At 40.4% G+C, this 14536-nt stretch overlaps 1 protein-coding gene across 2 annotated transcripts in view; it reads left to right on the top strand.

Annotated features, from left to right (window-relative positions):
- The first annotated feature begins 691 nt into the window (after positions 1-691).
- Positions 692-14536, top strand: part of grip2b (glutamate receptor interacting protein 2b) — a 103590-nt gene continuing 89745 nt past the window's right edge. Inside the window, exons 1-4 of one of the 2 annotated variants that reach the window (XM_041782992.1) lie at positions 692-764; positions 13321-13456; positions 13856-14001; positions 14322-14402. In XM_041782992.1, the coding sequence (XP_041638926.1) occupies positions 737-764; positions 13321-13456; positions 13856-14001; positions 14322-14402 (391 nt within the window). In that variant the 5' untranslated portion in view covers positions 692-736. Of the gene's footprint in view, positions 765-13320; positions 13457-13855; positions 14002-14315; positions 14403-14536 lie in introns of both variants that reach the window. The other variant, XM_041782991.1, reaches the window with a different exon arrangement.

Genomic DNA, 14536 nt, shown 5'->3' with positions numbered 1-14536 from the left:
ATTGACTTCAGTGAGTTTTATATTATATTCAGTCAAAGTAAAATACTTTGATGTGCAACTACTGTGCAACCCTTCAGTGGACGCAAAAATAGCCAGTGCAGCAGAGGACACTGTAAACAAAGTTTGAAGGCTAATGATTGTGCTTTTTCTCCATGAATTTTCACAAATCTGTCCAAACGTACCTCTGCTCTCTTGATTCATGCATCATTTCTGCTCTACCTCTGACAGCCTTTTTTTTTTAAACTCAAACTGATTTCATATCTGGTTTATTTAGCCGCAAGTTTCATGTATTATATTGAAATGTGTCCTTTGATATTCAGGCATGAATGGCTGAGCTGCGTGAGAAGAGTCGTTGATGCAGAATGCAGCGATCTGAAATGAATCAAAGGCAAAACAATATTAAAAGCATTAACTGCAGAGAACGTTCATATTTATTACCTGCTGGGACTTTACAGTTCTCATGGTCCTCTCATTCTCTTCCCCTCCATCTGATACCTGCTGCCAGTAAACAGAGAATAACCACAGCAATGAGGGAGTGGTCAAACGGACACTTTAACCTATTACACCCTTTTCGAAGAAAATGATGTGGCCATACAGACTTTTTCTTTTGCTTTGTCTTTGTAGAAATATCGATGTGAACAGTAGGTGTAATGTTTCTGAATCTTGGCTGTGTCTCTTCATTGCAGATGACGGGCCTTATGGGAAAACAAAAGATATCTCTGGACCAGAGCACAACATGGCCTCGAGAAGACACAGTATACCAGGTATGGCCATTTTTATATCCATCCTGTTAAATTGTTATTTCTTGCTTTGGTGTGTATTTCTTATGCTATATATCACTAAGGCTCATTTATGCTCTATGTCAGTGATACTCAACATGTGGCTCTTTTATGTCTTAATTTAAAATATTATTCCCCAGAAAACCTTAAAAAGGGAAACTTTGACCTCAGAAATTATCCATTGCAAGTCACATCAATCAGTTTGTTCCCAACACTGTTACAGAAGGCTTTAATTGTCAACATTTATTATTTTTGTCTATATAATTCCATTGCCCTTATGTGCAACTTTTTGCGTTTTTTGCCCCTTTTCCCACAGTTTTTGACTCTTTTATCCTGCTTTTTGTTATTTTTGTCACTTTTCACCCATTTAAGCTGCATTATGCCATTAAATGCCACTTTTTTTCAAAAATTTTTGCCACTCTTTGCTGCTTTTTGCCCATTTTAGTCACTTTTCAATCATTTTTACCTCCGCCAAGGAGGTTATGTGATCAGGTAGGTTTGTCTGTTTGTTACTATTGGGAAATAGGGCTAATGGCGGTGGTCTGTGCTGTTACCACTTTACACCAGGAGATGGCGGGCATGAGTAACTTCAATCCCAGCAGCATGTGTTTTGGTGTGTTTCTATTCAAAGTTTTGGAGTTTATAGAGTTTGAAAGACGCGTGCCCAGTCAAGGAGAAGACTCGGAGCATAACAGAGAGAAAGACAGCGAATCCAGTGCAATGCTGGGAGGAATAGAGGAATATTCACCCTCTGCCATGACTTCCAGTCATCCAGTGAGACCATGGGTGCTTACACCATTACAGTCCACATGTAGCGAGGCCAGTGCTTTGCCTCACCATGTCTCCACCCCACCAGGGAGGGAGTAATCGATGAATAAGATTTTGGGACTGATCCATCTGGATCCAGGATTGTTTTTAAAGGATTCTTTGGAGATAGGGCTAATGGTGGAGGTCTGTGCTCTCTGAGTGCTTTTCTAATTTGTTATGTTTTTGCCACTTTTTGACTATTTTTGCCACCTGTAAGTCTTTGTTTTGTCACTTCTCACCCAGTTTTGCCACTTTCTGCACAAATTTTCCACCCATTTTTGTCAATTTTCATGCAGTTTTTTGCATTTTCTGCCTACTTTTCACCCTTTTCACCGCTTTTTGACCATTTTGCCCCCTTATGTTGACTTTTATTGCCACTTTAACCCATTTTTGCCACTTTTCATTAACTTAGATTGTGGCTCTTGCAAAGGTATTTTTCATCAATTTGGCTCTTTGGTTGAGCAGGGTTGAGTAACACTGCTCTATATTTGGTGCATATGGATATGGACGGATAGGCCTATTTCTATCTGAAGCTTATGGATACAGACGTTGCAATTCTGCTGCAAATCGTGGGGCACTGTTGAGCAATGTGGCCAACAGTTCAGACCCAGACACAATGAAGAAAAACATTTGAAGGGCTTAATCCAGTTTTCTGAGGAAATATAAATAAATAATGACCTAGTGATTAGAAAAATATATTCATTAATTTAGCTCACCTGGGCACAAAGACAATCGGTTACAAAATCACACCTGGGCAGAAGACGGACTTTTCTTTCTTCACTCTATGGGACAGATGGAGCAGCTTCAAAGTAACTCGATGAGAGATGGCAACCCCTAGTGGAATAGTTTTTTAATGACCACTCCAACATAATAGACACAGGTCAGTATGAGGGCACTGAAGGTTGTAAAGTTCAAAACCTGCTGATCTATCTTCATCCGCATGTAGAACAGAAATGAAATGATCCTTTAGAAATATTCTAATGATTTAAAACAAGTGGTATAAAAAAGAATGAAATATTACTGGGATTTTTTTAGAGGAATCTGGCTGCAGACCTCTATGGTGGGGCATTCAGCAGCAGACCTCTACACTAGGGCAATAACGTATATTACCCATATATTACCCTGTGAGGATTAATAGACATTTGGATTTGTAAAACTTTATTGTCCCTGAGGGGCAATCTGGTTTGCAGCAGAAGTCAAAGCTACATTCCACTCATACAGCCCAGTAAATAAAATCTCCTGCACAATAAAACCACAATAAAAGTAAATACATACATGGAGTCATCACAATTTCATCAGTGGATTAATCCCATTAGGCACACCTACAGCTTATTCAGGAAACCAATGGCAGATGGGACAAAAGATTTAAGGTACCTGTTTGATTTGGTCTTGCAGGAATAAGTATACCTTCTTTTGGAAGAGAGAAGCTGAAACTCTGCATGAAGAGGATGGAGAGGGTTTGTCAGAATGACCCCTGCCCTCTGGGTGGCTCTAGCTTTGCAGACAGAGTCAAGATCATTAGGCTAGGGCAGAGTTTGACCACATTCCTCAGCTTATTTTTGTTTAAAATGCTAAGGTTACCAAACCAACAGATTATAGCAAAGGTTAAAATGGATTCAATAAGAGAAGAATAAAACATGTTAAGAAGCTTTATATTAACATTAAGACACCTCAGTTTCCTCAAATAAAACAACCTCTGGTTTGTCTTTCTGCAGATAGCATCTGAATTAATCTCAAAAGACATTATGTCGTCCAGGATAGTGCCTACATACTTGTAATGGCTGACCATTTCCACAGCTGTCCCTTTAACAAAGGTTTGGGCTCTAACAGGTGGTTTTCTGTTTTTTCCACATTTAGATGCAGGTAAAAATCATCACACCATTTAACAAAATAGTCAAGGACTGGTCCATGTCCCACCTTGTGTTTTCTGCAAGAGGCTGATTATCACAGAGTCATCAGCAAATTTAATTATGAACCTTGACTCAAACATGCTCTTACACTCATTAGTGTAGAGCATGAACAACTGGGGTGACAAAACGCATCCCTGCAGCAAGCCTGTGGAGCACAACAGGGTCTCAGACAAGGTTTCATTAACACGAGTTCTCTCTAGTCTTGTTAAAAAATCAACTAGCCAACATACGGTCAAAAGTCAAGAGAGCCTATGGGCAAGAACATGAGGCTGCATACAGTTAAATGCTGATGAAAAAGCAGCAAAACATAGGCGCACATGAGCTTTCCTACTGTCCAGGTGCCTAGCAACAAAATTCAGCAGGGTCGCCACAGCATCCTCTACCCCTTTCCTAGGTTGACACGAATTGGAGAGGATCAATCACTGCCTGTGTCATAAAAAGCAAATTCTTTTTCACCATACACTCATAAAGATGACATGAGACTATCATCTTTATGCAAAACTAAGTGATAATACAAAAATGTATACTATTTTACCACTTAAGACACAAAACTTTATCATCTGTGAATATTTTTATTTTTTGTGAAAATAAGTTAAGTATCAGTTTTCAGTGAATTTCTACCGTTAATTTCAATCCTCAGCCGTTGCTAAATTTAATTGTTAGACGGCAACAACGTTGTTTTCCGTGGCCGGAGTAGTGTCCCAAATCATTTTTTTGTTTTGTAGTTGAGTCCACTATATAGTCCACGATATGCTGCTCACTATAGAGTGGATAGGGAGTAGGGAATGAGTGTGTGGTTTTGAACGCAGCCACGGTAATAGGCTATTTTACAGAACAGCAAAGTTTATGAAAAAAAAGATTGAAAATCTATTAAGTCTTGCAATTTTGGCTCTGGTAATATACGTCATCACCAGGGTTGCCAGGTCCGCGGATTTCCTGCGGAATTGGGCTACTTTCAACGTACTGCCGCGGGTAGATTTTTTTGTCTGCGGGTTGAGCAGACCAATTTTTTATGTCTTGTGTATGAGTATTTAATTTATGTAGCAGAACAAACCACTCTATTTACACTCAAGTACAACTAAAACAACGAGCGGAGAGGCAGGAAAACTTGGAACATGGCACAGGGACATACACGCCACCCCCAGAGGAGCAGAATATCTGCGGGCAATCAAGCAATATATGCAGTGTGGCAGCGGTTTAACTGTATTATTTTGAATTTCAGCATTGGGCTTGTTTTTTAATGGTGGCATATTGCATTCACTTGAAAATAAAAAAAAATCCTCCTGTTTTTAGGGAATTTATTTATTTTTGAATTTCCTGCTTTTACAAGATAGTAACTTGTAAAAACAGAATTCCATCAGACCTAGGGACAGAGAACTGTTCCATGGAGCAGATGCAGATATTCCTGAGACATGATCATGTGGATGAGTTTTCACGCAGATTCTATTTGTATGGCTCAAGCAATCATAACCAACGCATAGAGAACTGTTTTTTGAGGAAACAGTATGCACTGGATCAACATCTTTCAGGATTTGAAAGATTCTGACTACTTCTTAACCCCGCACCTCTAATTACTGGCTGATAAATGCAGCAACCAGTCATGCAAAAGAGCACCAAGGGGAATCCTGTTTTTACGAGATAGTTATGTTGTAAAAACAGGGTGATTTCTTTTATTTTCAAGTGAATGCAACAGCCACCGTAGGCTTTGGACTAGTTTTGAGCTAGTTTTTATCAGCCGTTGGGCTGGTTTTGTCACACAGACCTGGCAGCCCTGGTCATCACCCCAGTGTAGAGGTCTGCAGCCAGATCCTCTTTTGTTTTTTTTTTTTTTTTTTTTTTTTTGGGGGGGGGGGGGGGGAATTAATTATCTATAATATGAACATTGAATCAGACAAAGGTAGTCTGCATAACAGACCACATACATCTGATTCCAGATCTGCAAAATGAAATTAAAGTTAGGCCAGATTCAGTAATGCAAATATGAATATGAATAGAAACAGAAGCTAAAACTGCATCCTACTGCATAACAATGCACATCTATGATTATCGGTTCATAAACATATAAAAAATATTTCCAGTTTAGTCGGTATCATATAAAAATAACACAGCATGTGAGTTATATTTTGGTTTCTTTGTCCTTCTCATTGCAGAGTTCTATCTTTGACTCATCAAATAAATCCCTGTTGTTCCTCTCCTTCATAAGGTTTTCTCCTCCTCTGCTTTCTTATCATTTAATCCCATTCCAGCTGTCGAATCTCATGGGTACTCCTCTTCTCTGTGACAATATTTTGTTTTTCTTATTATTTTTATTTTCACTTTGCCCTCTCTTTTCATCAGTCTTCATTCTTCGTGCACAGCTGAATACCTCAGCTCTAGTGCCCACTTTCCTGGACATTTTTCTCCTTCCACTTTTCAGTTTGAGTTTGAGTCCTCATTGCTATTGTTTGACGTAATCATCCGTTTTTATCTCTTTGTGTTCGTGGGACTGAATATATTTGTACTTTTTCCATTTGCCTGATTACCACTGAGGGTATGATATCCTCCTCTTTTCTCTGTTGAACATAATAGACATTATTTGGTGAGTTTCCTCCTTTGCATTGTAAAACTCTCCTCATGTTTTCTCGAAGCGTCTAAATGAAGAGGTAGATTAAACTTTATGAACCCCAGAGCAGCACAGTGTTCGAGGGAAAAAAAAAAAAAAAAAACTCATTTAGTGTTGGATTCAGTTCAGGAAATATTCACGCCATCAGACTGCATTCGTAACAGCTCTGATGCTTTTATGCAAATCTGAGCGGCACGATGATAAATGAATGAATGAGTGAAGAACGAGTGCCTCTCTGCGGATATAATGCGTGCTCAAGTGTCTTTGTGTGTTTTCCTGTTGGGAGATGTGTGTTAAATTATCTGACGGAGATAACGTTGAGCCTCTGTGCAGCCTCAGGGATTTACCTGATCTAACCAGGGATCACGACGAGGCTCCAACTCACCTTTATGTATGCTTGTTGTATATTATCATGAAACAACATGCTTCAATTAGGGCTGGGCAAAATCATATTTTGATATTTTTCAGCTGAGTGGTGATACACATCTCAATGGACCGTTGGTAAATTAGTTATCGATACCAATGTGTAAATGACTTGGCTGATAGTGAAGGTATACTGTGTTTTTCATAAAAGTGTTTTATACTATTATACTTGTACAGTGGTTGACTGTCCTCACTCAGCCTTTGACTCTCTGTTCTGGGATAAGGTTACCGCGACATTCCTAGGTCGACAGATGTTTACTGGACCAGTCAATGATTAATGTGACACTGTGGGCGAGATAAAACTTGGAAGCGTTTTGTTATATTCTGAGAAACGTTTTATCTCCCCACGTTGGGCGCCAAATATGTCGTGTTTTAGGTTCATGCACAGAACTTATACAAAAAGATGAGTCAGAAGACGAACAAGTTAAAAGCTAACCTTGCAAAGCAGATGGATACCCCATTTACTTGTTTCTCACTGGCGAATCCATCTTGCAAAGCTCCCATCTGAACCATTTGGGCCTGGTTAGAAAGTGACAGGACCAATCAGCGACGAGGGGCAGTACTTTCAGGCACGGCGGAGTCGTGACATAAGCAAGCAGCAACAAGAGGCCAGTGAAATTATGGCGGAAGAGCTTTGCGTGGATGCTGCTAAAGCGTCAGTTTTATCAGAACTTGACATTTCTTCGACAAAAGAAGAACAAAGAACAGCAGTGAGTTGTTTTATTTTCATGAGCGACAAAAGTCGTGTACAGACATGTCTGTAGTTGCCATGAGTCCAGTGGCAGCATACTTTAAACCACTGCATCCGACGCTTTGCATTGCACTTGGTGATGTATGACTTGGATGCAGCTGCTGGGCCATGGAAACCTATTCCATAAAGCTCTCTACACACTGTTCTTGAGCTAATCTGAAGGCCACATGAAGTTTGGAGGTCTGTAGCGATTGACTGCAGAAAGTTGGTGACCTCTGCGCGCTATGCGCCTCAGCATCCGCTGACCCCGCTTTGTCATTTTACGTGGCCTACCACTTCATGGCTGAGTTGCTTCCTCTTTGTTATAATACCACTGACAGTTGACTGTGGAATATTTAGGAGCCAGGAAATTTCACCACTGGACTTGTTGCACAGGTGGCATCCTATCACAGTACCACGCTGGAATTCACTGAGCTCCTGAGAGTGAGCCATTCTTTCACAAATGTTTGTAGAAACAGTCTGCATGCCTAGGTGCTTGATTTTATACACCTGTGGCCATGGAAGTGATTGGAACATCTAATTTTAATTATTTGGATGGGTGAGTGGATACTTTTGGCAATATAGTGTATATCCCATGCCACAGATGAGTCTGTGATCAGCCACAGACTTGACCTCACGCATGGGGTAATGGGTTTGCTGGGCAAGGCAGTAAGATGCTTATGTCTGTACATAATGATGATAGAGTCTTTCAGCTATTGGTCTAATATAACAGTCAAGGTAGCCCATAAGGGGGGATGAAGGGGAGAGGTTTCTGGGGCCCAGACAATTGGGGGTGGCAAAGTGGGCAAAAGGTGCCTGAAAGGTGGCAAACATTGGTTAAAGTGATGATAAAACATGGCAAAATCGGGTAAAAAGTGGCAAGATAAAGTCAAAAATGGTTAACAATTAGCAAAAGGGGCCAAACAATTGGTTGATAGTGGCAAAACATGTTGAAAGTGTCAAAAAAGTGACAAAAATGGGTTACAAGTGGCCAAAAGGGTTAAATGTTGTAAAAAGGTGGTTAAAATGGTTTAAAAGTGATTTAAAAAAATGGGCAAAAAAGTGGCAAAAAAGTGGCCAAACAAAGGCAAAGTTAGTGAAAATTAGCAAAAATGGCAAAAATGGGTTGAAAGTGTCAAAAAGGTGACAAAATAGTTTACAAGTGGCAGAAAAGTGGCAAAAAAGGGTTAAAGTTGCTAAAACATGGTAAAAAGGGATGAAAAAATTGGCAAAAAATGTCCAAATAATAGCAAAAGTAGGCAAAAACCGTAGAAAAAGGTAGCAAAAATGGGTTAAATGTGGCAAAAAGTTCTACAACAGTAGCAAAAAATGGGTCAAAAGTATTTTCAAAAAGTTGCAAAATTGCAAAAAAGCTGCAAAAATGGTTTAAGGTGACAAAATTAGTGGCAAATGGGTAGAAAAATTGGTTAACTTGCTACAAAGTAGCATGATTAATGATAATTTCGACACCAATTTCAACTCATTAATAGCTCGCCAAATGAGGTAACTGTTAGCCAGGATGCTAGCACCAATGCTACTGATCCAACACACATACTCATCAATAAATCACAACTGGGGAGGGTCCATTCTCTGGGTTTTTTCAGGGGTCCAGCCAGATTCCCAAGGCACACCTAGACCTGTCTCAAGGCACACTAGTGTGCCTCACCACACCATTTGAGAACCACTGGGCTAGATCTTATGTTGGGGGCGTCCGCTAAGTCGAGGATGGGTCAGCTGGGTAGATACCTGACGAGATGGGGAATGGGCCTGGAGCAGGCCTGGACCATGGCCACCAGGAGGCCAAAATGGTCCAGGGCAAAGTTTGATGCGAGGAAGTACCTGACCAACATGCTCCCATTCCTGATCTGACCTAACCACGGATATGTGAAACTGTCTATCTGGTGTGTCAGGTTAGAAATGAAACTTTGACACACTTCAGCATCTTTCTATTTATATCGTCCTGTGCACTGAGACACCCCACATCTCCTGTATTTCAAATATTTTCAGGATGATGTGCCTGAAAACAGCTTATCACATATCAAATAATCTCAGTCAGTTCAGTCATCCAAGGATCTTGTGGCTGTTTAATACAAAAATATTAAAGTGAACATTTTTTTTTTATCATTTTTAGATGTATTTTGAGTTTTTCTCCTGTAAAGGCTTCCTGATCAAATCAGAGTGCCTGTAGTAGAAGTCCCAGATAAAACTACACAGTGTTGGAGGAGCTAATGCTCTCCATGAACTTTAGTCGTGAACTCTAAACTACAAAGCAGCAGAATGATGAAGGTGAACTGAACTCTGCAGCTCCCAAGTCAACCCATTAAGTTGTTTACCTCGCGGAGCCTCGACTCAGCCGGAGAATCGCTGTGCTTCCGTGGTTAAAGGCTGTTAGGAAAGAGGTTGCAATGGATTTTTCTTGATATCGTGATTCCTTTGTTAATTCTGGTTTAATGAAGTGTTTGGGGAATTTAGAACTGAGGAATCGTTTTTTTGTCCTTCTGTTGAAAAAGTCAGAGTGGTGTACTCTTCCTTGATCCTGTAACCTAAGTCCAGAGGAAATACCCACAGAGAGTTCAGAGCGCGGTCTACGGTTTTCATTAGTTACACACAGCTGTGCCAGAAGAGTCTTATTTATAGGTTGGCCAGTACAAAAACTGTCATCCAAATACAATACAGAAGATAAAGCACCATACCATCTGGCATGATGCATCACAAAACAGCACAATTCAAAGTGGCACAATGCAACATGCCATGATATGACCCGACAGCACGGAAGCACTCATGGGGGCCGCAAACAGGGCACAGCCTGCATCTAATACACTTCATGGACAAAAGTATTTGGCCACACCTGTTCGTCATTGAACTCAGGTGTTTCAATCAAACACATTGCCACAGGTGTATAAAATCATCACCTAACCATGCAGTCTCAAACATCTGTGATCCTAAATGGTTGTTCTGTAGAGTTCAGAGACTTCAAGTGGGCTACTGTGATGGATGCCATAAGGGAATATGGGAATTTGTGAAATGAAATTTCATTCCTTCTGGATATTCCACAGTCAACTGGGATAGAAAGTGGAAGCGTTTAGGAACAACAGCAACTCAGCCATGAAGCTGTTAAAGAATGTTCTTTGTTGGAAGCTCTGAAGAAAGACAAGAGAGGGATCGGTCTCAAGTCAACAGCATTTATTCTGGTCACAGGTAAAGCATGTGCTCAGCACTGAGGTCTCAGAAAAGTGAACCTTGATACACAAAAGAGATGAACACTTGTCTTCTTGGGCTGCGCCCCGTACAATGGGTTGGTCTTTAGCGGTCCAGTTCATACTGGTCTAGGGCCGTCTTCTATCATGGGTTGCGCCAACCTGTCAGCCCACGTATCACTCCTTTATGTATCAAAATAGTGTGTGTGTGTGTGTTGGTTTTAAGACGTGTAGCTAACGAGCAGTGGAGGAGGCATAGTTTTAGTAGATACAGATATCTCCTGTTATTCAGAACATCCTGTGCTCCTAAAGATTACAAAGCAGCATTGTTTTAGACACAAGATCAGCAGCATTACACACTAACTTCACAAAAGCAAAAATCCAGATATCCTTCAAAGCGGAAGACCATGTAAGATCACAGGATGGGGTCAAGGACTGCTAAGGATCATTGTGGTAAAATGCTCTGCTGATTGCATAGCTGAAGAGTTCTGAACTTCCACTGGCATTTGATTTCCATGGCTGAGCAGCTGCATGCAATAATAATAGTAATAATATCTTGAATTTATATAGCGCCTTTCAAGAAACCCAAGGACGCTTTACAGGAACACATATACATGGACAAACTATGTAAGCCTCACATCACCAAGTCCAGGGCCAAGCGTCAGATGGAGCGTCGTAAAAAACACAAACACTGGACTGTGGAGCAGTAGAAACCTGTTCCGTGGAGTGACCAATCATGCTTCTCTGTTTGCAGTCAGATGAGTGAGTCTGGGTTTGGCGGATGCCAGGAGAACGTTACCTGCCTGACTGCATTGTTCCAACTGATCTAGGCCCCCTATCTCCAGTGAAGGCCAATCTTAATACTTTAGCATACCAAGACATTTTGGACAACTGTGTGGCAACAGTTTGGGGAAGGCCCTTTTCTAGTCCAACAAGACTGTGCCCCAGTGCACAAAGCAATGACTGTAAAAGGTTTGATGAGTTTGGTGTGGAAGAACTTGACTGGTTCGCACAGATTCCTGACCTCAACCCCATCAAGCACCTTTGGGATGGACAGGAATGGAGATTCTGGTCAGTGCCTAACCTCATAAATGCTCTGCAGAATGAATGGGCACAAATTCCCACAGAAACACTCTAAAATCTTGTGGAAAGCTTTCAAGAAGAATGGAGGCTGTTACAGCTGCAAAAGGGGCCAACTCCATTTACTACAAGTACATTGATTTGAATACAATGTCATCACATCCCCAGTTGGTGTGGTGGTCAGGCGTAGAATACTGTTGTCCATATAATGTACATCAATAAATAGTATAGAAGGACTGTGGCACACATTTAAGTCATTTTGGATGCCTATACATTCATAAAACCAAAGGCACTGGCACTCTCTTATGTGTGTCAGGTCCTGGTTCGACTGTACATAGTTCGTGTTTTTAATTTTGCTTTGTCTTTTCGAGGCGTTTCCTCCTTGATGGGAACTTTTAGACATAAACAGCAGTATTTGAAACCACAGGACTTTTTTTTACAAGTAGTCGTTTCAAGTTGGATGTGTTCTGAATGTGTCTCACTGTAGAACAGTGGTTCTCAAATGGTGTGCCAAGGCACACTAGTGTGCCTTAAGGCAAGTCTAGGTGTGCCATGGGAATTTGTACGCTATGTTATTACTACAACTTTATAGCAAGAACTGTAACCAGGCCTGCCCACAGATCTGGACCCTGAAAAACCCCAGATAATGGGACCACCCCAGTTGGAATTTATTGATGATACCAGTGCATGTGTGTTGGATTAGTAGCGTTGATGCTAGCATCCTGGCTAACAGTTACCTCATTAAGAGCTGAAAAGCATGGCAAGCAATTATTGGGTTCAAATTATTAATTCGTGCTATTTTTAACCAAGTTAACCAATTTTTCTACCCACCTTTGCCACTTCTTTTTGACAACTTGAACCAGTTAGCTGCTTTTTTTTGGTTTGTTTGTTTGTTTGTTTGTTTGTTTTAGCATTTTTGCCACTTCATATTACTACTTTTGACCCATTTTTGCCACTTTTTTTGGAACCCATTTTTGGTACTTCTTTGCCACTTTTCGCCCAATTTTGTTATTGTCTCAGCATTTTCTCCATCATTTTTGACTCAATTTTACCACCTCTTACGACCCTTAAGCCTTTTTTGCCACTTGTGATTTATTTTGCCACCTTTCGGACACTTTCAACCAATTTATGCAACTTTCTTGCCAATTTTTGCCCACTTTTGCCTTTTTTTGACCACTTTTTTTGCCCAATTTTGCCTTTTTTATCACTTTTACCCCATTTTTACCACCTTTTTACGACATTTAATCCTTTTAGGCCAATTGTAATCTATTTTTGCCACTATTTTGACACTTTCAGCAAGTTTTTACCAATTTGAACCCATTGTTTGAACTGACTTTTTTTTTTGCTTTTACAAATTTTTGCACATTTCTGACTTTGTTTTGACACTATTTGCCCACTTTCGCCATCTCCATGATCCTTCAGTTGGCTTGGCCCCAGAAAGCTTTCCCCTTTATCTCCCCTAATAGACAACCTTGACTGTAACATTATTTTAAAAAGTCTATTTTGTATCGATTTAACTATGGTGTGCCTTGAGATTTTGGCTTAACCTTAGGTGTGCCTTGGGCGAAAAAAGTTTGACAACCACTGCTGTAGAAGCAGCAAAAGTATTGAGGTCTATCTTTCTTGTACTGCTGTCCTCATCTGGGAGAGTTCAGCCACTAACCCCTTATCTCCTGTACTCTGTGTTTTTGAGTGTCTGTCTGTGTCTTCATATACGTTTTTATGGTTGTGTCCGTCTTGTCCTTGTTCTATGTTTTGTGTATTGTCTATATGTCTGTGTGTTTCTGCTTAGAAGCTCTGCGGGGGGTAACCATGGTGGAGCTGGTGAAGAAAGAAGGCAGCACGCTGGGCCTCACAATCTCAGGAGGAACCGACAAGGATGGCAAACCGAGAGTATCGAACCTACGGCCTGGAGGACTGGCAGCCAGGTGGGTCCAACACCAATGGTGAGGAAAGGAAGGAATACATGAATATGTTCCCTGATTTACAAAGGATAAACTTGTGCTTATGAGTCCAAAAGATGCTGTCTTATGCACAAAACATATACAAAAGGTTAAAAACACTCCTAACTTTGCTGCAGAGCAAACAGCATCTTTATGCTAGTGCTGTTGGTGAGTGTTGCAATGTCATTTGTGAGTATTTATGCGGTCATTTTGGGGTAAATATGACCAATTCTATGCAAACCAGCCTAAATGTAAAAGGTATATTTTTCATAAAAGTTGGAATGCAAAGGAGAACTGAAGTAATCATTACCATTTTACAGTTAACAAGCATTATTTTAATCCAAGGGTTATTTACTCACATGCTTTTATTCCTTTTTTGTGCAGGAGTGACCAGCTAAATGTTGGTGACTACATCAAATCAGTAAACGGCATCAATCTGACCAAACTGAGGCACGAAGAGATAATCAGTTTACTGAAGAACGTCGGAGAACGAGTTCTGCTGGAGGTGGAGTATGAACTTCCTCCTACAGGTACAGACTAGTTTAACGCCTTATTAAAGTGTATCCATTCTTACATGTGTTAATGAATAAAAGATGTGGATTTCTTTTAATGTTTGAATGGTACTTTAACTTTTTCATCATACATACTGTGGGCTTTTGCCGTAATTAAACATTAGTGCTTCATTTCCATCCTGTCAGATTAAGTGTTTTTGATCCTATCTTTAATTGATCTGATTATAGAGCAAAAGAAGTACATTAACCAAGAAATTCAGAGAAAATTACCTCATTTTGTTTCTCTCTATGCCTCTCTTTTCTCTCATCTCTTTGCCTCTCTCTTATCCAAGCACCAGACAGCAGCTCAGGGGTAATATCAAAGACAATCGACATCTGTTTGCACAAAGAAGGGAGCAGCTTTGGCTTCGTTATGAGAGGTAAGCAGCAGTAAAATGAGACAATTACCAGCATGTTTGGAGTTGTAGGAACATGGCAGCATACTGTTGGTGTCGCAGAATAAGAAGAATTTAGTAAACATTACTACCAACCTTGGAGCAAAGACCCTATTGAA

This window comes from Cheilinus undulatus, linkage group 3, assembly GCF_018320785.1.
Source record: "Cheilinus undulatus linkage group 3, ASM1832078v1, whole genome shotgun sequence".
Lineage (NCBI taxonomy): Eukaryota > Metazoa > Chordata > Actinopteri > Labriformes > Labridae > Cheilinus > Cheilinus undulatus.
The sequence above is the reverse complement of the archived record's forward strand: the minus strand, read 5'-3'. Positions and strand labels throughout refer to the sequence as shown.